This window comes from Nyctereutes procyonoides, unplaced genomic scaffold, assembly GCF_905146905.1.
Source record: "Nyctereutes procyonoides isolate TBG_1078 unplaced genomic scaffold, NYPRO_anot_genome, whole genome shotgun sequence".
NCBI classification, from domain to species: domain Eukaryota; kingdom Metazoa; phylum Chordata; class Mammalia; order Carnivora; family Canidae; genus Nyctereutes; species Nyctereutes procyonoides.
In genome coordinates this window covers 14111358-14136124 of record NW_026575128.1, presented here as the reverse complement: position 1 = coordinate 14136124, position 24767 = coordinate 14111358, and the positions used below count along the sequence as shown (strand labels likewise).

Genomic DNA, 24767 nt, shown 5'->3' with positions numbered 1-24767 from the left:
GTTTCTTAGGATGAATAAAATCTTTGGCATTTTTTATCTTTGTATAAGGATTATGTTTCCAACCTTTTGAAAATTATAATTTAGCAGACTGTATGAAAAAATACATGTTATAAGAATAAAAGCAGGTTAGGAGGGCAGCTATTAACTGGTGGTGTAGGATATACTAGTTTAGATAGATAGGGCCAATCAATCAGCAAGCCCTGTCAATTCTCCCTGTATTTTAAGTGGAATCAATCCTTTTCTCTACCTTTATTGGCACCACAGTAATCCAGAATCATCTTCTCTCATCTGATCTCCCTGCTGTAAGCCTACTTACTATAATTATCAACTGTCAGATGATTTTTTTTTAGTGATAAACACAAGATTCTATTTATGATATTTAAAGTTTCAGTAAACTATTCCTGTAAGTGAGGAAATAAAGGTATATGTTTTTCACGGGGACTTTACAACTCTCATCAAGAAGAATACAATTTGAGCAGAGGCTAAAAATTCCCTCATTCACATGCAGCTTTGGGAGTTCACAATCCATAAAGTACTGGAAAAGCTCAAAGTGCTACAAGGGTTCCTCACTACTTCTAATTTTCTATGGTAGTGAAGAGATTGTTGTCTTAAAATTCACACCTGCTTCATCACTCCTGTAACTCCAATAAAAATGTACCCAATTTCCTGCCTTCTGAAACTGACAGGACTCTGATGGAGTTTGAAATAGTGGCTGATATCTTTTGAATACTTCAGCTTTACTGACCGCTCACATCTGTACTGCTGACTCTCTGCCTAGAGATGAGGTCCCCAGGGCCCCATCTTTGGGCTCCATTAACTCGCTGGAGCAGCTCACAGATCTCAGGAAACCCTTACTCACTAGATCGCTCGGTTATTATTAAAGGATATAACTCAGGGCAGCCCAGGTGGCTCCGCGGTTTAGCGCTGCCTTCGGCCCAGGGCCTGATCCTGGAGACCCGGGATCGAGTCCCACATCGGGCTCCCTGCATGGAGCCTGCCTCTCCCTCTGCCTGTCTCTGCCTCTTTTTGTGTGTCTCTCATGATTAAATAAATAAAATCTTAAAAAAAAAAAAGGATATAACTCAGAAACAGTCAGACGGAGGGATGCATAGCGCAAAGTATAGGGAAGGGACACGGAGCTCCCACGCTTTCTCCCAACACCTAGTACGCGTGTATGCACCAACCAGTAAGCTCCCGGATGATCTTTTTTTTTTTTTAAGATTTGATTTATTTATTCATTAGAGACAGAGAGAGAGGGGGGCAGAGACACAGGCAGAGGGAGCAGGAGCCCGACGCGGGACTCGATCCCGGGACCCCGGGGTCACACCCTGGGGTCACACCCTGGGCCGAAGGCAGGCGCTAAACCGCTGAGCCACCCAGGGATCCCCATTTTTAAAAGCCCCTATCTGATCATATCCTTTCTACTGGCCCCGTACGGTGGAGTCAAGTTTTGTGGCGACTACCGCTTACACAATTCGAGGGCCTTCTTTAAAACAATCATTAAGCCCAGGGCCAAAGGAGCGCCGCAAGTGACAGGTTCTCAAACCTCAAGCTTCGTGGGCTTCACTCTAAAGCCGCCTCTGCCCACAAGTCTGGCCTCGCCTTCTCTGCCTGGAGGCCCCCCGGCCCCCGCCCCGCTGCTTCAGGGCTCACCCGCCAGTCCCAGGCCTGCTCCTCCCCCAACCGGTGGGCTGAGGCTTTAACCGAGTCTCTCCCAAAGCCCAGACCTCTCGGCAGGGGCCCCATTCCGAGCACCCACGGAAGACCCCTGGCCGGCGGGCTGGCATCTGGCTGGTCAGGGTGGGCCGGACCCCGGAGCTCCAGGGGCCGCCGGACTCCCCGCCTCTCTGCGCCCGGAGCGGCGCCGCCGCGTCTCCGGAACCCGCGCGTCCGCAGTCGCGGTTCCGGCCGGAATTCCTCCGCGCTGCACGCGGGCGATGGCCGCGCTGGTCGGGAGGCGAGCTCGGGACGTGCTGAAGCGCGCGCACTTCGCGACCGTCCCGCGGAGACACCGGCACAAGAAGAAATGGGTAACGTCGGGCCGCCGCCCCCCGCAAAGCTGCCCCGGCGCGTCCATGGCCCGGCCCCCGGGACGCCCCTGCCCTCCCCCGCCCGCAGGGGCGTCGCGAGGCCCCCCCTTTCCTGTCTGTTACGTCTTCGCCTCCGTCCGCCCCTTTATTTCGTCACAAGGCTGGGGCTGTCGCTGCGGTTACGTCAGCGCCCTCCCGACTCCGCCCCTCTAAGTTACGTCATCACCCGCCCTCATTCTTTCAGTTATGTCACCGCCTCTTGCTCCCCGCCTCCGGGCGACCTTCCCCTTGGCCCCCACTATCCCTCCCTGCGCCCCTCCCTCCCTTCCTTTCCTACCCCGGCCCCCCCCCCCCCCATGACCTCTCCTCCGCCTTTCCTCCTAGAACTTTCAGCCCGGCCGACCTCCCCCCTCGAAAAATGTTTTAGCGACGACCCCTTCCTCCCTGGGTCTCCGCCGCCCCCCGGGAAAGGATTCAACCCCATCCTCACCCTCGGGGTGCCTCTGGCGCCCAGGAAGGGTTACAGCGATCACCCTGCGCACCCTCCCGGCCTCTCCCCGAACCCAGGCGAAGCGTGCAGCGACTCCTCCCACCCGCTCGACTCTCCCCACTTCTCCCGGGACCCTTTCTGCGGCCTCCCCTGTGGGCCCGGCCTTTCCCCGCTGACCGCCTCGCCCTCCTCGCGACCCAGACGGCTTCCCTCCCCGCCGCCGCCCCCGTCCCCGCCGCCCCAGCCCGCGCTGCGCCCCGTGAGATGTTCTTTAGAACCCTGTTCTCCAGTCCTTGCCAGGCCTTGCTGCCGCGAGCCCATCCTCTTGCGTTCGCCTCCTTCGAGCCCTTGTTTTGACCGGTTCGGCCTTCTGGGGTCCCCCCCTGTTCGTCCCCAGAGCCCTTACTGCAGCTGGATCAGTCCCCCAAGAACACCGCGTCCCTGCCCCCGAGGCCCTTTCGTTGACCAGCCGAGTTACTTCTGTTACTGTGGTGGGTACCCTTCGGCCCTGGTAACCAGCCCGGGGACTTCCCCTCCTCTTCCTCATCGGCCCTTGGGAGCCAGCCCGGTGACTTCCCCGGTCCTTTCTCATGTGCCTTTGGAAACCGGCCCCATGATTTCACCTTCTGTCACCTCTGGGTCCCAAGGGACTTGCCCCATTGTTTCACCTACTGTTGCTCATAGGCCCCTGGCAACTGGCCTGGTTATTTCACCTCCTCTTGCTCAGCGGCCCATGGAGATCAGATCTGTGGTTTCTCCACCCCTCTCTCACAGGGTTTTGGAAACTGGGCCCGTCTTCTCACCTGTGCTCTGCACCTGGTCCTCAGGCAAAAGTTATAATGACCCTCCTCTCTCCCCAGCATGTTCCCCACCCTCTGGCAGCTTTTGCCAAGGTTGCCTTAAGCCTCCAGACTCTTGTGAACCTAAACCACAGCTTGACTTGCCCCTTGGGAAAAATTGCTGTGGCCCCCCACTTTCTTCTCAGGCAGGCACATCCTGCCCTCCCAGCTCGTCTCAGGAGGGCTCCTTTCACCATTCCCATTTTTCTCAAGAGGCCCACATCCCTGCACCTGCTGGCCCTTGCTGTGCCATCCGCCTGCCTGTTAGGACTACTGGCTCTCCTTGCTCACCCCCATCCCAGGCTCCCATGAAGCCTTGCTTTGAGTCCGTCTTCACCTGGGAGACTGGTGGGAGCTCTTGCCTCTTTGTGGAGCCAGGCACCACACTCTCTTGTTCCCCCTGTCCCCCGGAACCACCTCTTCCCCTGTCCTCTCACTGTCCCTATCCTGTCTTCTCCTTCCCTTCCCCCCTCGGCAACCAGTTCATATCTCCACCCCAGTCACCCCCCCACAGAAGCTATAATGAACCACCTCTCCCTACCCCAGCTTGCCCACAAGTGAAGTCCCCCAAATGCCCAGAGTTAAAACCACCGTGTCCTCCCCACAGATGTCGCTCCCTGATCATTCCTCTCCAGCACAGTCCTCTTGACCAGCCCAGGCCTCCTAAGGCCTGTGCCTCTCCTCCACCTCCCTCCCACCCCTCTGGTCCTTCTTGTATGGTGACATCCATTACCACTTGCTCAAATTCCTGCCCCAAAGAACTTCCCCAAAGAACTGCCTTACCTACTGTGATCCCTAGGACCCTCAAACCTGTCATCCCCACTTGTCTTCCCCTTCGCCTTCCTTTTTGTTCTGTCCCACCCAATACTTATGTTCAGAGCAGCCCCTGTGGGCTCCCCATAGGACCCCCATGCAATAACCATGTATATTCTGTGGTTCCCTCAACTTCTGATCCCTGCCCACTCCTTGGCCCCCCTCAGTGTCATAAGCTGCCCATAGTGTCCCCCTGTGGCATTTATAGCACTCCCAAGTGCCAACCCCAACCTTGTCGCCTGCCTGTGCCACCTCCCTGTTCCACCCACATCTATTCTTTTATCCCTTTGCGGACACCCTTTGATCCTCAGTGTTTACCCATTGCCCCCCAACCCCGGTGCCACCCTGATACTATGCCCTGTGGCTTCCATGTCTACTCTGTGGCCCCTCGAGGCCCCCGCAAAGAGTGCCCTCAGGTCCCCTATAGCTGTCCTTTGTCTTCATCCAAGACTTCTAGCTGTAGCTCTAATCTCAGCCGTAGTTCAACTGTTATTATTAGTGAATGCCAGAGTAGTGACAGCCACAGCAAGAATGAGAATACCCACCACCCCAGAAGAAGTCGAAGTCAAAGCAAGAGTTTCCATCCTCAAAGAACTCAGAGCCAGAACAGGAGTCCTGGTCGAAAGAGAAGTAGGAGCCAGAGCAATAGTCCCCACCAAAGTGTGAATCAGGATAAGAGTGAGAATCCTCAGGGTAGTGGAAATCAGGGCCAAGGTGAGAGTTCACAGTGTAGCAAAAGTCAGAGCCAAAGTAAGAGTCCTTGCCATGGCAGATGGCGGGGCAAGAGCAAGAGTCCCCACCACAGCAGGAGCCGGAGCAAGAGTCCCTGCCCTGGCAAAGGTCAAGGCCAGAGCCAGAGTCCCCGTCACAGCAGAAGTCATGGTCATCACAGCAGAAGTCATGGTCGGAACAAGAGTCCCCGCCATAACAAGAAATGAGGGCCAGAGGACCAAACCCAAAGGCTGGAGCAAAATTAATATTATTAGGACTTCTAGCCTGAGCAAGTGTCCCAGCTGTGGCAACCTGGACTGACCTAGGGACCCCACAGCCGACGTCTTCATTTTCCTTTTAATCTGTGTTTCTGCTCTGCAAGCCTGATTCCAGTCCTGCTCTGCTACCCCCATAGTAGTCCCCATTTTTTGTTTACACCATGAGGTTTCTGTGAGTTCTCCTTTTCCCACCTTCCTGGGGTCTAGGAACTCTCCCCAAATGACCCTTAGCCCTGTGATTCTAAGCATTATGGTGTCCGTCATCGCATGACCTTAGGTAAGTTACTGTATCTCCCCACCAAATGTGGAAGGTGGGTATCTTTTGTATCTCACTGAGCTGTTCTGGTGCTCACAGAAACTAGGAGACAAGAAAATGCTTTAGAAGATGAAAGGACTGTTGAGAAAGAAAGCGTCTTTTGTTTTTCAGGCTGAAGCTTCCCCCAGGGCCTTCGTAGTTTCTTCCAACCTTCTGTAGACTTTCCTCAGAGTCCTATCCTGAGCTCCCAGTTCTCTTAAGTTCTTCTTCCTCCTGGGCCTCAAGGATCACCCCCTTTCTGGGTGACCCACACATGCTGTTGTGAGAGCTACAGCTTTTTTCCTCACAACTCGGAGCCCTCATGGAACTGATTTAGAAAGGCAGGCCCAGTACTTTTCTCTTTCATACTTCTTTTTCTGGCTGGCAGAGGCAGGATGCAAAGGCAGGAGTGGGCACTAGCTGGTTCCATGTTTACTGGAGGGCTCTGAGGTATTGGTGAGGTCAGGTGGTAGGGGAGAGGCAAGACTTGGGGGGATCTCTGGGTGGCTCAGTGGTTTAGCACCTGCCTTTGGCCTGGGGCATAATCCTAGAGTCTTGGGAGCGAGTCCCACATCAGGCTCCCTGCATGGAGCCTGCTTCTCCCTCTGCCTGTGTCTCTGCCTGTGTCTCTGCCTCTCTCTCTCTCTGTCTCTCATGAATAAATAAATAAAATCTTTAAAAAAAGAAAAAAAGACTTGGAAGATCATTAAGCCCATTCTTTTCCTTTCAGGCTGCCACAGAGCCCAAATTTCCTGCCACCCAACTGGCTCTGCAGAATTTTGACATGACCTACAGTGTGCAATTTGGTGATCTTTGGCCATCCATCCGGGTCAGTCTCCTTTCAGAGCAGAAGTATGGTGCGCTGGTTAATAACTTTGCTGCCTGGGATCATGTGAGTGGGGAGCTGGAGCAGCTGAATGCCAGGGACTTTGTGAGTGAAGCCATCTCCCACGGGGAACCAGAGCCAGAGAGTGTCCAAACTACAACTCCACCTCAAGCTTCTGGGGCCTACAGCCCGAACCTTCGATGCTTCACTTTTGCCAGAGGGGATGTCAGTCGGTTCCCTCCTGCCAGGTAGGATCTGGAGCCGTGGCTGGGGTTGTCCTGGGTGTCTTCTGGAAGTAGACGGAAAAAATATTTATCGAGTGCTTATATATGCTAGGTGTTTTTCTAAGTGTTGTGTGTGCATTATCTCCTTTGTTCTGTCAACAGCCTTCTGAGGTAGGTAATATTGTTCCTCTTTTACATTTGAGGAGACAGGTGCAGAGAAGTTAAGGTACGTTCTTGCTTTAGGTCCCTGAGATACCAAGTGGTACAGTTAGTGTTTAGACCCAGGCATTTTGACTCCAGAACCTGCCCTTTGAACCTGTTCTGCTCTGATGCCCCCTATGGAAGACAGCGTCTCTGACTTGAGCACTTATTATACCCTCTACAGTTAAAATGTGTATTATTTACTACTGCTTTCTCATTTTGCCCTCATAGCCACCCATCCAGATGAGTAGGACAAATAAACTCACAGTAGCAAAGAATGAGTGAGACTTACCTGGGACACATAGTACTAGAGGGGTTGTTGGTGAGGGGACTTCTGGTCTTCTCAGCCAGCGCTCAGGTGTATATGAAGTTGAAGCCCTCACGGAACTTACAGTCTAGTGAGAAACTATTTATATATAGTGAGAAACTATTCTATTAAGGAACTATAATTGTGATAAGTGCTACAAAGAAAAAGTACTATGAAGTTTTATAATTAGGAGATCTAACCCAGTCTTTTCTGAGGAAATGAAATTTAAGTGAAGACCTGAAAATTAATAAGAATTAAAGTTTGGAAAATGAATAGGAATTAAATGGGGATGGGGATGGGGGTGAGAGGCTACAGAAGGTGGCAGAGCCAGATTTTGAAGGTCTTCTAGGTCATATGGGATTTTGGACTTTTTCTCTAAAAGGAAGAGGGAGCCATGAAAAGTTTTAAGGAAGGGAGTGACATGACCAGCTTTGAATTTTCAAAATTCAGGCTGCTGTGTGGAAAGCAGATTGGAGAGAGGCAAGACTATATATAGTTCTAGCTACTGGTTTGAAGGAAGGCTGCATGCTTAGGAAAACTAGGAGGCAAAGCTGGAGAGTATGTGGAGGGGCCACATTTGGGAATCTTGAATGCCAGGAACTTACAGGTTTGGGAGAAGGGATTTTCCTGATGGCCCAGGGTTGCTTATAAATGGCTGTACTTGCCAGGGTTGGATGGCTTCAGACCATGCACCCTTTAGCCATATTGTTGTAAACTGCCAAGATGTGTTCTAGAGAACTACTGGGAAGGGTTACGGAGTAGGGGAAAGGCAATAACGCACAGTGGTTATAAGCACGGCCTTCGGAGTCAAGAAAACCTAGATTTGGATTTTGCCTTCATGACTTATTGGACACATAGCTTTGGATAACTGACTCTTGGTTTCCTTTTCTGGAAACTCATCTGGAACATAATGGCACTGATACCATTATCAGCTTGTGTGTCAACTACTGTACAAGCGCTTGGCTTCTATTAATTTATTTTTTAATATTAATTTCTTTAATCTTCAAAATAATCCTGTCTGGTAGCCACCCTTATTACAGATGAGGATGCTGATGCACAGAGAAGTCAAGTAGTTTGCTGAAGGCACACAACTGTTGAGCAGTTTGGCTGGATTTGAAATCCAGACAGTTTCTCTCTGGAATCTGGGTTCTCCTGCCTCACAGGGTTATGGTGAGGTCTAAATGAAGTGATGGGGCAGCCCTGGTGGCCCAGCGGTTTAGCACTGCCTTTGGTCCAGAGCGTGATCCTGGAGACCCCGGATCGAGTCCCACATCAGGCTCCCTGCAGGGAGCCTGCTCCTCCCTCTGCCTGTGTCTCTACCTCTCTCTCTCTCTCTGTGTCTTTCATGAATAAATAAATAAAATCTTAAAAAATAAATAAATAAATGAAGTGATGTATCTGAGACACTAGTACAGCACCTCCAATATAGGGCTCACAGTCTCTCTTACTGGCAGTGTTCTTCTCATCAAAGTTATGCTTCAGGAAGATCATGTTAGTAAATGCGGGTGAGAGGGAGATAGATTGGGGCAGGGCTGGAGACCAGTTCGGAGGCACTGATTTTAGGCAGAACAGTGGACACAGCACCATGTGGTTTCCTAAGTTGCCTGAGGTGCTTGGCTTCTACGCAGAGAGGTTTGAGTTTCCTTCTTGTCTTGATAGGTTCCCTATAAATTGGGAATCCTAATCTCTCAGGAGGTCAAGGATATATTTAGGGAGTCCAGGAATCTCCTGAAATTGTCTGAAAAATTGTCCCTTTTTTAAAAAAAATATTTTTATTTATTCACGAGAGACAGAGAGAGAGAGAGAGAGAGAGAGAGAGAGAGAGAGAGGCAGAGACACAGGCAGAGGGAGAAGCAGGCTCCATGCAGGGAGCCTGATGTGGGACTCGATCCTGGGACTCCAGAATCACGTCCTGGGCCGAAGGCAGGCGCTAAACTGCTGAGCCACCCTGGGATCCCCACCCCCCCTTTTTTTTTTGAAAGAAGGACTATAGCTTTCAGCAGATTCTGTCTGTGACCCAAAAAAAGGTTGAACGATGCTTCCAAAAGGAAGGAATTGATGAGAATGGGTTTCCTAGACCCGTGCTGGTGTGATAGGAATTCTGTGCTTTTCTCAGACTTCTTGTCATTCTCCTCTGTGAGGCATGAGGCACACAGTTTCAGGGATAATCCTAGTGTGATTGGACTTTGAAAATATCCCACCATAGTCTGAGCCTATTTGTGAAGGTGTCACCACCTCAAGCCTGGGGACTGTAGCTCTTGTAGCAGACCCTCCAGGGTACTATGTCTCCTGTCTTGTCACATTTTTCTCCTAGAGCCTTCCCATCAGAGCAGCAAGGATCAGGCTTCTGTCTCCTTGAGTGTGTCCACAGTGGCTGAGCTGTGTCTCGGGGGCAGGGAATGGCTTATGACAACTGGCCTGGGAGTGAAGAGTCCTTCTGTGCCCATTAGGTTGTTGTCCATCATCCCTCTCTCTCTATTCACATGGCTCCTGTCTTCCTGCCTTGGACTCATCACAGCCTTCTCACTGGTGTTGATTTCTAATTTGTTCTTTCTGGCCCACCTAGCTTTCTAAAATTCTATTTAGGTGATCATGTTACTTTCTTCACAAACTTGGGTAGCTACCTGCAGGTTACAGTCCAAACTCCCTAGCATAGGGTTTAAGACTTTTTAGAATCCAGCCTCTATGTGCTTTTCAACCTCAGTCTCATCCCCTTTGTATTTCTATGACACAAGATTTCTCATTGTTTCTGAAAGGAGCTATGAGTTTGCCTGCTTCCATGCTTTTGCTTTGTTCTTTTTTCTTCTCTTGGGGTGCTCCCGTTTCTTCCTCCCTTCCTCCCTTCTTCCCTTCCTTCCCTTCCTTTACCTAATGAGGGCCTATTTCTTCAGCAGGCCTGACTCAGGTAACTGTGAGAGGCACAACAGATGGCATTTTTCTCTAAGGCAACAAAGCATTTTGTATCTTAATATGTACTCCAGTAAGACCAAGTTCCTCCAGTATGCCAGGTGGTGTTTCGGGTGCTGGGGTTATTACAGTGAATGAACAAAGTCTCTGCCTTCATTCTAAAGGGGAGGAGGAGAAGGAAAGTATACACACACACACCTGTACATATAAAGTGAACAATAAGTGCTTTTGTAATTTTTTAATTAAGTAATTAATTAATTTTTTTAACAATAAGTGCTTTAAAGAAAAATAATGTAACATAGAGAGCTAGGAGGTAATGGGAGGAAGGGGTGCTAATTTTCAGATAAAGTAGTCAGGGAATGCCAGTATCTCTCTGGTGAGATAACTTTTATGGAGAGAACTTTGAGGAGAGACTGAAAGAAGTGAGGAATCAAGTCAGGGCTATTTGGAGGAGGAGTTTTATTTTTTTAATTTTTATTTTTTAAAAGATTTTATTTATTCATGAGAGACACAGAGAGAGAGTCAGAGACATAGGCAGAGGGAGAAGCAGGCTCCATAAAGGGAGCCCAATGTGGGACTCCAGCCCAGGACTCCAGGATCATGCCCTGAGGCAAAGGCAGAAGCTGTACCACTAAGCCACCCAGGCGTCCCAGGGAAGGAGTTTTATAGCCAGAAAGTAGAGCAGCTACAAAAGCCTCAGACTGGAACGTGCCTGGCTTAATTAAGGAAGGGCAATTAAGGAATGGATTGCTTGGCTGGATAAGAGTGAATTAATCTGTGAGCTGTTTTGTTTTCCTTAAAGATTTTAAGTGATATGTGCACCCAACATGGGGCTCAAAGTCACAATCTCAGGGCACCTGGGTGGCTCAGTCAGTTGGGCCTCCGGCTCTTGGTTTCGGCTTGGATCATGATCTCGGGGTCCTGGGACTGCGTGCCGCATCTGGCCCTGCACTCAGTGCAGAGTCTGCTTGTCCCTTTCCATCCCCCTCTGCTTCTCCCTTTCTTTCCTTTTTTTTTTTTTAAATATTTTATTTATTTATTCATGAGAGACACAGAGAGAGAGACAGAGACAGAGACACAGGCAGAGGGAGAAGCAGGCTCCATGCAGGGAGCCCGACGTGGGACTCGATCCCGGGTCTCCAGGATCATGCCCTGGGCTGAAGGCAGAGCTAAACTGCTGAGCCACCCGGGCTGCCCCTCCCTCTCTTTCCTAATGCCTGCACTGTCTCTCTCTTTCTTTCTTTTTCTTTTTCTTTTTCTTTTTTTGTCTCTCTCTTTCTAATAAATATATAAAATCCTTAACAAAACAAAACAGCAATACCCCCCCCACACACAACCCTGATATCAAGAGTTGTATGCTCCACTGACTAAGCCAGCCAGGCACCCCTCGATCTGTGTTTTTTTTTTAAAGATTAATTTATTTATTTGTGATATATATAGATAGAGAGAGAGAGAGGCAGAGACACAGGAAGAGGGAACAGCAGGCTCCATTCTGGGAGCCCGACATGGGACTCGATCTGGGGACTCCAGGATCGTGCCCTGGGCCAAAGGCAGGCGCTAAACCGCTGAGGCACCCAGGGATCCCTCGATCTGTGTTTTAAATGGGTTACTCTGGCTGCTGTATGAGTGAATGAGTGAGTGAGTGGTTCTGAGAAATGAGTTTTTGCTGAGTAGAACTCAATAGTCCCTGAGAGCATGAGCTTAGTGGCCTTGACTTCCAGTGGGTCTCCTGACTTGGAATTTGACTTCAAGGTGGTCTCTTCTCTTCTAGGATTGGCAGCCTGGGTGTCATGGACTACTACCTGATGGATGCTGCTTCCTTGCTGCCTGTCCTAGCCCTTGGTCTGCAGCCTGGTGACACTGTGCTTGACTTATGTGCAGCCCCTGGGGGGAAGACACTAGCACTGCTTCAGACTGGCTGTTGCCGTAAGTCAGAGGATTGGTGTCTTGGGCAGGGAGGGCCCCCTACCTCACCCAGTCAGGGACTTGCAAAGTAGGATGGGCTCTCTGGTCCCAAGGTCAGAGGCGGGGTATAGTGCCTGCTTGCTAAGGTGGTGGATTTTTGTTTGCAGTTTTCTCCTCTCTTCCTCTGTCAATTGGCCAAGAAAGATTGCTGAGAAGAGCAAGGTCTCTGAAGGCAGATTAAACCAGGGCCCTGATCAATCTACACATGACACTTTCACTCCTCTATCCCTGTTTACTTTTGTCTCTAAGATTAAGTTCATTTCCTTAGTCTGCCAACTAAAGCAATAAGATCTGGCTGCAGCCACCCTTTAAAGCTTTGTTATTCTTCCCCAGACTTTGTGTGCTTCAGCCACATTCTGCTACTCTGTGTTGTTTGAATAAGCCTCCATCTTTTGCTCATGTTCCATTTTCTCTCTAGAATACCCGCCACCTTATCTATCCCAGCTGGCCTGTCTGAAGCCTTCAGCCTTCAAGCCTCAGCTCAAGGGTGCCACCTCCTGGAAGTCTTCCCTTATGACTTTTGCTAGCCGGTTGCAAAGTGATGCCTCAGTCTCCTACACTCCCATGCCATGGGCGTCACTCTTGCAACTGTTAGCACATTAGCCTGTGTCAGAGCTTTACGGTGTATGCATCTTCTCCTGCTCTAAGCATGAATTCCTTAGGGACAGGCACGAGTCTTGTTCATCTCAGTAGTGCAGCCACCAGCCAGGGCCATGTGTGCCATGATGTTCACTTCAGCTATCTACTTGCTGACATCCTGCCTTAAAATAGGCACCTTTCGTTCCACAGGGACCTGAGAAATATCCAAAGGGGGGCTATGGGTTTTCCACTCACCTTGGAACTCAGCCAGGCTTCTCTTGCCTTATGCCTTAGACTTTTTGATGGGCTGGGCCCCTTGTCTTCCAGTTCTCGTCAGCCAATTACTTGCACAGTTTGAGTTAGCTTCCAGCCTCATGGTAGGCCCTGTGGGTGATTGCATGGTACCATGTTTGTCTTCCCTTCTGGTAGTGCAGAGGCAGAGGAGAAAAAGTGTTAGTATGGTTTAAGGAGTCCAGTGTAGGAGCCCAGCCTCTGTGCTGGGCTGATCTGACCCAGTGCTGTGGGAATCCATCAGAAAGAGGATGAGTGAGGTAGGGTTACCTAGAAGAGGAGGATCTGGACTCTAAGAGGGGGAAGAAGGGCCAATGAGAAGTAATTGAGAGTTGCTCTTGTAAGGTGTATTAAATTACCAGCACCTTGCCCCCATGCCAGCTTCTCACCCAAGAGAGTCCTCATATTTTATGGAGGGGGAAATTGACTCTGAAGAGATTTAAGAATTTAACTTTTACCTGAGTTGGAGATAGAGCCAGAACCAGAACCCAGCTTTTCTGTTCTCCATTCACATCCTTTTACAAATTCCTCCTGAGCAGAGAATCCAATTTTTACTTCTTTGAGTTTCCTCAAAAATTGGGACTCTAGGTCTGTGTGGAAACACTAAACTGGTGCATGGTGGATTGCTCCCATCGGATAAGGTGTGCCCTCTAGTTCTTCACCATTGTTCTGGCTCTCCCTTTTACTTCTTGACTCTGAGACCAGATATCAATCACCATTTATCATCAAACTTGCAGTAAGGTTTTTCTTATGGTAGAGTCAAGAGCAAAGCAAGCTTTTTTTTTTTTTAAGATTTTATTGATTTATTTGAGAGACAGCATGAGCACATGAGTGGGGGGGAAGGGCAGAGGGAGAGAGAGCAGCAGATTCCCTACTGAGCAGGGAATCTGACGTGGAACTCAATCCCAGGACCCTAGGATCTCGACCTAAGTTGAAGGTAGATGCTTAACCAGCTGAGCCATCGAGGCGCCCCAAAGTGAGCAATTTCTTGAATTTGTGTCTGTCACAAAAAGGAAAGTAGAAGATAGATGGATTAGGTTTGGTCATATTCAATAGAAAATCAATGAACTGGCTTAAAGAAGAAAAGTTTATTTCTCTTATATAAGAGAGCTAGGATATAGGTGGTCCAGGGCTGGTATGGAGTCTCCACCATCATCAGGAACTTGCCCTTCCTTCCTTCCTTCCTTCCTTCCTTCCTTCCTTCCTTCCTTCCTTCCTTCCTTCCTTCCTTCCTTTTTTAAAGATTTTATTTATTTATTCATGAGAGACACACAGAGAGAGAGAAAGGCAGAGACATAGGCAGAGGGAGAAGCAGGCTCCATGCAGGGAGCCCGATGTGGGACTCGATCCTGGGACTCCAGGATCATGCCCTGGGCTGACTGCAGACGCTCAACTTCTGAGCTACCCAGGTGTCCCGTGCTCTTTCTTTCTTTTTGCAGCCTATTTGGTTTCTGGCATCCATCCTCAGGATTGCCTCATGGTCCAAGGTGGCTGCTAGAACTTCAGTTATCACATTAGATTCAAGGCAGGAAGAAAAGATTGGGTAAAGGGGGCACATCTAATTGTATTACCTTCTTTTAAACATCTTCCCACAGGTCCCACACAATAATTGTGCCTACAATTCATTGACCAAAATTTAGTCATACTTAGTTATAAAAGGAGGGAAAAAAGAGGCATGTTGTTCCCCTTTCTCTTAAATAAAATTAGAGTTCTATTACTAAGGAATGAGAGAAAAATAAATTTTGATTAAATAATGTGTAGAGGGGATCCCTGGATGGCTCAGCAGTTTAGTGCCTGCCTTCGGCCCTAGGCATGGCCCTGGAGTCTCAGGATCAAGTCCCACATCAGGCTCCCGCATGGAGCCTGCTTCTCCCTCTGCCTGTGTCTCTGCCTCTCTCTCTCTCTCTCTCTCTCTCTCTCTCTCTCTCTCTCTCTGTGTCTCTCATGAATTAAAAACTTAAATTTAATTTAAAAAAATTTAAAAAAATGTGTAGAATTTTTTCTAAGCTGGAGAGAGAGACACATGTTTCAAAAAAGTAGGAGAAAGCGTATTTATTTAGAAATATTCATATTTGAGGGATCCCTGGGTGGCGCAGCGGTTTGGCGCCTGCCTTTGGTCCAGGGCGCGATCCTGGAGACCCGGGATCGAATCCCACGTCGGGCTCCCGGTGCATGGAGCCTGCTTCTCCCTCTGCCTGTGTGTGTCTCTGCCTCTCTCTCTCTCTCTCTCTCTCTCTCTGTGACTATCATAAATAAATAAAAATTTAAAAAAAAAAGAAGGGGAAAAAAATAAATATTCATATTTGGTCTGTTTTATTTATTTACATATCCATTCTGGCCTGGGGAGGTGGTTGCCCTTGCAACCCCTGTTCTAGAGTACCTAGTACTGTGCCATGTACATAACAAACATTTCTTCTCCCCTTGCCTCTCCTCCTGGGATTTGTATTGATTGGCTCTGCCTGAGAATTGTTTTGGCTCTTTATCAGCACCATTGCTGGTGGGATGTTTTGTTTGGCTATGACCTTGAAGTTTCTTTATTCTCACAGACATAAAATGTCCATACTACCCACAGCCATCTATAGATTCAGTGCAATTCCTGCCAAGGTTCCAATGGCATTTTTTTTTCAGAATTAGAAAAAAAAATGCTAAATTTTTTTTCTTTAAAGATTTTATTTATTTATTCATGAGATACACACACACACACACACACAGAGAGAGAGAGAGAGAGAGAGGCAGAGACACAGGCAGAGGGAGAAGCAGGCTCCACGCAGGGAGCCTGACGTGGGACTCGATTCCGGGACCCCAGGATCACACCCTGGGCTGAAGGCGGTGCTAAACCGCTGAGCCACCGGGGCTACTCACATTGTTAAAATTTCTATTCCTGGGGATCCCTGAATGGCTCAGCAGCTTGGCACCTGCCATTGGCCCAGGGCACGATCCTGGAGTCCCAGGATCGAGTCCCGTGTCAGGCTCCTGGCACGGAGCCTGCTTCTCCCTCTGCCTGTGTCTCTGCCTCTCTCCTCTCTCTCTCTCTATGTCTATCATGAATAAATAAATAAAATCTTCAAAAAAAATTTCTATTCCTACAGGCAATCTTGCTGCCAATGATCTGTCCACTTCTCGAACAGGCAGACTACAGAGGGTCCTTCGCAGCTATGTGCCTCAAGATATCAGGGATAGAAATCGGGTTCGAGTCACCTCATGGGATGGCAGGAAGTGGGGAGAACTGGAGGGAGACACCTATGACCGGGTAAGTGATTCCTGATATCCAGCTAGTCAAATCTGGCCTTCCCATCCCAGCACCAGGCCCTGAGAAGGTGGGATCCAGACCTCCATGTTTGAGGATGTACGGCCATTTCTGGACCTGGCCCGTGCTCTGTGGGTGATTGGGAGAACAGAGTCTGCACATCTGCACAATCGTTGGTGTTATCTTCATTAAAGACAGTTAGCAGGAAAGAGTTTGAACCTGAGTGGGAAAGGAGTTTTTAGACTTATTTTATTTCTCAACTTCTTTGGTTGGTGAGAAGCCCTCATTAAAATAAGTATGAATAACCTAATTTATTTTTGAATATTAATACAGCACATGGTGTAAAATTCAGAAGGTGCTTCCCTTTTACTTCTGTCTCTCAGCTATCTTTCCTCTCCCCACAGATGATCATTGTTTTCATCTGTATCCTTTAAGAAGTATTCTTTGTGGATATACAAATACAAGTGTGCATGTGTGTTGTTGGGTTTTGTTTTAGAGAAAGTGTGTGTGCACATGCGTGTGTGTGAGCAGAGCATGGGGCAGAGATAGAGTCTCAAGGAGGCTCCACACACAGTACAAGCTTGATGTAGGGCTCGATCTCATGACCCTGAGATCATGACCTGAGCTGAAATCAAGAGTCCAATGCCCAACTCACTGAGCCCACATAGGTGTTCCAGTGTGTGTGTATTTTTGAATAAAGGAATGGTGGTGTATTATTCTCACTATTTGAACTTTGTAGTTTTTTCATTTAATAATATACCCTGAGGTTCAGTCCTTTTTACTTTTATGCTTTTTAAGTATCATTGCTGGATAACAGTTTATATGGATGTAAGATTTTGACAGAGGCTACTAAATCACTCTCTGTGGGGGTTACATTGGTTTTGTTTCTACTGGTAATGTGTAAGAGTACTGTGTTCTCATATCCTGCCACCACTAGTATTATTAAACTTTTTGGGTTTTGCCAAACTGATAGCATCTAATTTACATTCTCTTATTATGAATGATGTTGAAAGTCATTTCCTATTTTTAAGTTACTTGTATTTTCTTTTAATTGGCATATTCTAAAAGTATTTATTAAAACATATGCTTCTAAAAATATAAAAAATATATAGCTATTGTCTCTCTTGTCATCTGACTTGTTGATCTGACCTGTTCAGTTTTCACTGTTCTGCCTCAACCACTCTAAGGCTTATAGAATCTTGGATAGGCTTAAGAGGCCTGCTTTTTGCCTGTGTAGGGATTCCGTATTCAGCTTTTTTGACATGGAGGTAGCAGAACAGAGTGGATAGAGCATGACCGCTCCTGTCCCCTAACCTGTTTCTGTACCCCAGGGTTGCCACTTACTGACTTCTGACAAGTTGCTTCATCTTGCTGAAATTTCAGCTTCTTCATTTGTAAAGTAGGAAATATTGCTACATAGGATTATCCAGACAATTCCTTGAGAGTATTTTAGGAAATACCTGACTATGAAGATTAGACACATAGCCATCATCGTAGTACCTGGCCATGAAGATTAGGCACATAGGATAGTACCTGGCCATGTACCTGGCCATGAAGATTAGACACATAGCCATCATCATTACTCAACTTGTGCTTGCATGCTTTCATTATCATTATTAATCTACTTGGAGTTTCTGTTTAACTAAAATTCATACATCTCTTCCACAGATGATTTTTTTTGAAACATAAATATAGGGCAGCCCTGGTGGCTCAGCGGTTTAGCGCCGCCTTAGGCCCAGGGTGTGATCCTGGAGACCTGGGATCGAGACCCATGTTGGGCTCCCTGCATGGAGCCTGTTTCTCCCTCTACCTGCGTCTCTGCCTTTCCCTCTCTCTCTCTCTCTCTGTGTTTGTCATGAATAAATAAATAAAATCTTTAAAAAAAAAAGAAACATAAATATAGGACTTTTGTTGTTGTTGTTTTAAAGCTTTTATTTATTCACAAGAGACACAGAAAGAGGTAGCGCCTTGGCTGAAGGCGGCGCTAAACCGCTGTGCCACCGGGGCTGCCCTTTTTTGTTGTTTTAATTTTTGTTTTTGTTTCTTGTGCCTAGCACAGAATATATAGGCTCTTAGTGGAGATGCATAAGTGATTTTATATTTCTCACTTTAAAATTTTTCCATATTGGATATGATGTTTCAGCATAAAATAATTTTGAATCCCGATCCTGTTATTCAGTATATTAGCTACCTTCTGGGCATTGTATCATCTGTAAATTGGATGTTTCATTCAAGTAGCTAAAGACGGAGCCAAAGACAGAACCCTAAAGGATGAAAGACTTTCTAGGAGCACTTAGTTGGCTCAGTTGATAGAGCATGCAACTCTTGATCTCAGCATTATAGGTTCGAGCCCCATGTTGGGTGTAGTGATTACTTAAAAATAAAAATCTTAAAAAAAAAAAGACTTCTTTCTAGGTCAGTATTAGTTATTTAATTATAGTTATTTGGGCATTGGCTTTGGTTTTTTTGACCAGCCACAAGTATACCTAAATATACTGTGTTAAATAACCAGGTTAAAATGAGAAGCTTTGTTAGGTTCTCTGCATCTGAAGGATGGGCAGAGGGAACACTGCGTGAAACCTCTCTGGGCAAGGGTATAAGGAAGACAGCCTGTAAGGAGCTCTGATACTGTATACCCTTCAACACTTCTGGCAGGTGCTGGTGGATGTGCCCTGTACCACAGACCGCCATTCCCTTCGTGAGGAGGAGAACAACATCTTTCAGCGGTCGAGGAAGAAGGAACGGCAGATGTTGCCTATGCTTCAGGTGCAGCTGCTCGCGTGAGTAACAGATTTACAAAAACTCAGGCCCCGGTGCCACAGGGCTCCAGGGGGCCGGTCACCTGGGGGATTGGAAGCTCTTGCCACAACCATCACTCACAGAAGGGTCTTCTGGCTGAGGAACAACCTGGAGGAGACAGACGTGATAGGAGGGTCCTCTGGAGTGTGAAAGCCCTACGTGGTAGGACACACAGAGCAGGGTGGGCCGCACAGATTTATTATATTACCTTACCTCCTTGCTCGTCCCAGTTCTAGTGAGTAGCACAAGTTTGAGAGCTTGAAAAAAGTTACTGAAGTCAAGGCTCTGTAGGGCTGGTAAGGACTCGATGCACAGGTAACGTCAGATTTTGGACCATAACCAGAGTCAGAGTTCAGGGGATTGCTTTCGGAGGAGGGCCTGTGGAGTAGGGCCGGGTTGTTCCCTACTTTGAGAATGACTTTTCCAGGGGCATCTTTTTTTTTTTTTTTAATTTTTATTTATTTATGATAGTCACACACACAGAGAGAGAGAGAGGCAGAGACACAGGCAGAGGAAGAAGCAGGCTCCATGCACCGGGAGCCCGACATGGGATTCGATCCCGGGTCTCCAGGATCGCGCCCTGGGCCAAAGGCAGGCACCAAACCGCTGCGCCACCCAGGGATCCCTCCAGGGGCATCTTTGTGTAAGGGGCTTCAGAGGCTAACACAGCTGCCCATCCCACAGTAGACTCCACTCACCATGCTTCCAGCTCCTTCCATTGTCCTCCTGCTTCTGGGAACTCAGTAGTTACCTGTTTTTCTCTTTCTGGTTTCAGGGCTGGACTCCTCGCCACCAAACCAGGAGGCCACGTTGTCTATTCCACTTGTTCACTGTCACACTTACAGAACGAGTATGTGGTGCAAGGCACCATAGAGTTCCTGGCCAATCAATACAGCATCAAGGTTCAGGTGGAAGACCTGACTCACTTCCGAAAGCTTTTCATGGACACATTTTCTTTCTTCCCATCCTGCCAGGTTGGGGAGCTGGTAATTCCAAACCTCTTGGCCAATTTTGGGCCCATGTACTTTTGCAAAATGTGTAGGCTGACCTAGCATCACCCTATTCCTGAAGTCCTGGTGTGGGGAGGTGAAGGGTATACTCCCATGGCGGCACCAGAAACTGAGACCAGTGGCAAAGCTGCACCCTGGGTCCTATCTCCATCCTGTTTGTCTTTCTAGAGACAGTTTCCATCATTAGAAAATAGGAGTTTTTCCATCCTGCTGTCCAGTTGTGGAGCATCAGCAGGTTTCTAACTCACTTATTATACCCTCTCCCCCTATTTCTAGGCCTGTGCTAAAAGGTTCCTGCCCCATTAGGGGCTTAGGAGGAGGAGCCAGTGACGAGGCCCACACTTTAAGCTATAAACTTGGGAAGAAGCATTTAGCCAATAAAACTGTTGAAGCTCCACACACTGGGGCTGTAGTTGGGGTCTCACATTGGTCCAAGTACTGTTAGTTCCATTTGTACCAGCTGCTGTTACTGTGCTCTAGCTCCTAGGGCCCCGAAGCCCAGGAACTCAGCCTGGTTACAGACCTCTGGTTACAGAGCACCTCTCACACTTGGAGTTCTGTGTGATCAGTACTCAGCAACCAACGCGCCCAAGCGACCCTCTGTAGTTTCTTCAGGTGGCCCATGATCTAATTTAAGGAACAAGCAACTAAAAATGTTAAGCCAATCATGATAATCTGCTTACTTGCATGGAGAAAGCTCTCCCGAGCTGCATCATTGCAGCCACCTCCTGCTGTCCGTGTGGCTGAGAAAGCTGCTGCCACCACAGGGCTATGATCCTCTTCTGTGTGTTTCTGTCATTCTTCATTCATCTAGCAAGTATTCCTTGAGCTCCTGTAGGACAGGTAGCCAGGGAGCTGTTGGAGGTGTAGTAGCAGCTGGGAGATGAGACTCATCCATCTTTATGGCAGCTCTCCTCCTTTTGCTGAGCACCTAGGCATCTCCTGATGCCTTTTTCTGTTATATTATGCTTTTTTTGTTTTGTTTTTCTTGTTCCTGATCTGTGGCTGAGCTCCAGTTGTTTGGCCCATGACCAAATCCCTGAGAGCTATTCCCCAGTATCACAGGGGCTCACCTTCCAGAGGATGTGAAGTTTGGGGCAATATTATATCATTGCTGACTGTGTGCTCATTATGTTGTTTTTGTAACTTGAACATAAAAAGGTAATCCCTTAATGGCAGGGATATTAAAAATTGCTCGTGGTCACTTGCAAAATACTGCTTTTTTTAATTAAAATTTTTTTTTTCTGAAAAACTGATCCTTGTGCAGAAAAGGGAGTATAATTCTAGAACATTTGTGTTCTTGGTTCTCCCCACTTTCTTTATCCCTCCTCTTCCTCTTTCTGTCACTCATTTTGCTCTTTATACCTTTCCTGCCAATTCTTGTTTTGGTATTAGAGGTGTCAGCTGAGAAGGATTTTGGATAAGGTTAAGCCTTCTCTTTTCTTGGGATTTGCATTATAACTGAGGGCCGTAGAAGATCTTTCATACTCAAAATCAAGTGAAACTAGGAAGAGGGAGCCCCAGGGAGTAGAACTTTAATTAGCTTCTGTGTGTGATATGTGGTGCCTGCCTGCTGTTTGCTCTTAGTATTGGCTGAGACTGGGAGGCCTGGGTTTCTGCCCTTGGCCTCCTGGGTATCCAGCCTGGTGCTAACTGAATGCTAAGCAATGCTAATTCAGGAAGAGATTGGGTCTCCTGCCCCTGGGGTCCCAGTCTAACCTGGACAGACTGACCCAGCTTGGAAAAGCAAAGAATTACTTTGGAAAGAAGTTTGAATATCTCCTGTAATTGAACATTTACTTACCCTACAGCCCAGTTATTCCAATATTAGGGGTAAATCCAAGAGAAACTCCTCCATATACACTGGAAGATTTGTACAAGAATGTTCATAGCAATTCCAAAAGGAAATGCAAATGCCCATGAGCAGTGGAGTGGGCAAATAAACTGGAATATTCACACGATGGAATATTATATGGCTGTCGAATGAAGCACAGTGTTACATAATGATATAGATGAATCTTTATAATTAAATATTAAATAAAAAAGTTCAATCCCAAAAGATTAAATATAGCAATGATGCCCTCTAAAAAAAGAAAACAAAAATTTGTTATTATTTACATACAATATAATTGATCAATTTTAAATGGATTAATGAATTTTGAAAATTATACATAATAACAATCACCATAAAGTATAGAAAATAATTCTTTTTTTTTTTTAAGATTTTACTTATTTATTCATGAGAGAGAGGGAGAGAGAGAGAGAGAGGGGCAGAGACACAGGCAGAGGGAGAAGCAGGGAGCCTGACTTGGGACTCGATCCCGGGACTCCAAGACCATGCCCTGGGCCGAAGGCAGGTGCTAAACTGCTGAGCCACCCAGGGATCTCCAATAATTCTATCTTCTAAAAACCTTCCTCGTGCTCCTTTGTACTCAGTCCCTTTCCCCCCACCCATTCTTGGTCCCAGGAAACCACTGATCTGCTTTCACTATAGTTTAGCCTATTCTAGAGTTATTAATATGCCATTTAAAGTCTGAAGCTCGGGATCCCTGGGTGGTTCAGCGGTTTGGTGCCTGCCTTCGGCCCAGGGCATGGTCCTGGAGACCCAGGATCGAGTCCCACATTGGGCTCCCTGCATGGAGTCTGCTTCTCCCTCTGCCTGTGTCTCTGCCTCTCTCTTGATCTGTGTCTCCCATGAATAAATAAATAAAATCTTAAAAAAAAAAAAGTCTGAAGCTCCCCTGATGACTCCCAGGGTCACTTTCTTTACTGATGGTTTATAACTGGCCTAACTGGTTATGGGTGTCTGGCTTGATTATATGGCCAGAGTAGCATAAAAACCTTTCCTTGAACTTCTAATTTGAGCTCCCTCAAAGCCAAGATTCCTTACACAGACCATGGTGATTCAAACCAGAGACAGAATGCTTTGTTCCACATCCTTGCTAATACCTGGTATTGTCAGTTTTAAACTATATTCTAGTTGGTATCTCTGAGCATCTCATTGTTTTAATTTGCATCTCTCTCATGTTATTAGAGTTAAGTACAACTAAGAATTTAAAAACCTTTTTAAAGAACATATATGCAGTAAAACTATGTAAAAAGGATGGAAGGATTCTCACTGTGGGATTCAAGATAATGGTTCCCAGGTAAGGGGGATTGGTTGGAGCTGGAGGGAACATATTGTTAGATTAGGTTATTGTCAACTAAATTAGTAAAAAGCTATGCATTAAAGGATGTTGTACATGAAAAAAATGTATAATGAAAAAGGATTATGATTAATTCAATTTTGTGCATGTGATGATCAAAGAAATAGAGGAGGGGGCAGAGAACAAGGTCACAAAGTATAATAATGCCAAATGTGGCTTGATATGGGCTGTGGGAGGGGCTCCATCTAGAGACCTGGAAGCCTAGCAATGTGCCTCAGTCTTGCTTTGTAAGTTTCCCTTTCTGTGTGATATCCAACAACCCATCCTTGGCAGAGGACCAAGTGTTGGGGCAGCCATGGGTTACATTAGAGAGATGGCTTGGGTCTGTGGTCTTCACCTTGTGGGGGGCAGAGATCATAAATCTGAGAGATTGGTAAAAGCCTTGGCATTCTCAGGGGAAAATGCATTTTACACATAGTCTCAGGGGTTTGAGCATTCCCTGAAGACCATCCACAAACCCCAAGGTGAAAACTTTTAGGGAAATAACCAAAAACTTTGGGTTAGAAGGTCTCAGGATTTGAGAGTCTTTAGAGGAGGGCAAGGGGAATAACAAATCACTATTCTCTCTTCTGCCAACCTGCTCTTCCTTCCCGTGTGCAGTCCTCACCTCCCAACACAGTGCTGCCAGGAGCCTGCTGCCCAAGCTGGGAACTGCTGCTACCCTTGATGCCTCACTCCTAACAGCAGTGGCAGTAATCACTACTGCTTGTTGAGCAGTTGTCTGTCCCAGGCCGATGCTAAGCCCTGTTTTATAGACATCATTCTTTCTTGTCCTCACAAAAACCCTGAGAGATAGATACTCTTTGTAGTTCCATTTTATAGGTGAGGAAACAAGCTTAGACCACTTGTCACTTTCAAAAAATCACACAATCTGAAAATTCTCTCTTGCTCTCTCTAAAGTAGACCGAATTATTCCTTCCTCTCTGCTTCCTCGCACTCTGTATATCCTATGAATGTAGCACTTCCTGTTTGTTTTTTCTCCTCGGCCCATCCCCAGACTAGGAATTATTTGGGGTAGGAAGCTAATATTCTTTGCAGCCCTAACCCCCAAGCACCAATAACACGCTTGGTACCTAGTGAGGTAGGCAGTATCTGTTGGGTGTGAGGTCCAATCCTATATGCTGGAGACAGTGGTGAACAAAACAGACAAGGTGGTTCTTCTCACAGGTTGTATAATCTAGTGGGTAAGCTAGACAAGTAACTCCCAATGAATTTCAACTAAGTGGAAAGTGAGCAGAGTACCGAGAAAAGTGTGGAGTGCGTTCACCCAGGGGACCTAACCTAGCTGGGGGAAGAGAGGTTTAAACAGACCTGAGGATGAGGAGGAGGGAGTTAAGGAGGCAGAAGGGGATGTGGGGCATGTTCAAGAGAACAAGGCATATGACTGTGAAGCTTGCTCTGTGAGGCAAGAAGAGGGTATATTCCAGGACCTGAAAGTGGCCTAGTGTGCTGAAACAGAAGGGGATGGTTGTGGAACACAAGGTTAGAGAAGCAGGCCGAAGCCAACTGCACCCAGGCCTTGCAGGCCACTTGAAGGAGTGATGTTTTATCCTGAGTAATTGGAAGCCGTCATAGGATTTTTAAGCCAGAAAATGATCCGATCAGATTTCCTTGGGCCTCCCGCTGGGAATGTATCAATAGTATTTGCTGAATGAGGAAATTAGATAACAGGCTGAACAAAGCTGCTTCTGAAGGTCAGTCCTCTCTTTCAGCTTGCTCAGGCTTCATCCCTCCGAGTATGGGAGTCAC

The 24767-nt window shown here is 47.2% G+C and overlaps 1 protein-coding gene across 1 annotated transcript; it reads left to right on the top strand.

Annotated features, from left to right (window-relative positions):
• Positions 1 to 1714: 1714 nt before the first annotated feature.
• On the top strand, positions 1715 to 23031 carry NSUN4 (NOP2/Sun RNA methyltransferase 4). The gene is made up of 6 exons (XM_055341743.1): positions 1715 to 2030; positions 6187 to 6530; positions 11693 to 11847; positions 15846 to 16006; positions 18659 to 18783; positions 19578 to 23031. The coding sequence occupies exons 1-6, from the start codon at positions 1938 to 1940 to the stop codon at positions 19852 to 19854; spliced, it is 1155 nt and encodes a 384-aa protein (XP_055197718.1). The 5' UTR covers positions 1715 to 1937; the 3' UTR covers positions 19855 to 23031.
• The last annotated feature ends 1736 nt before the right edge of the window (positions 23032 to 24767 follow it).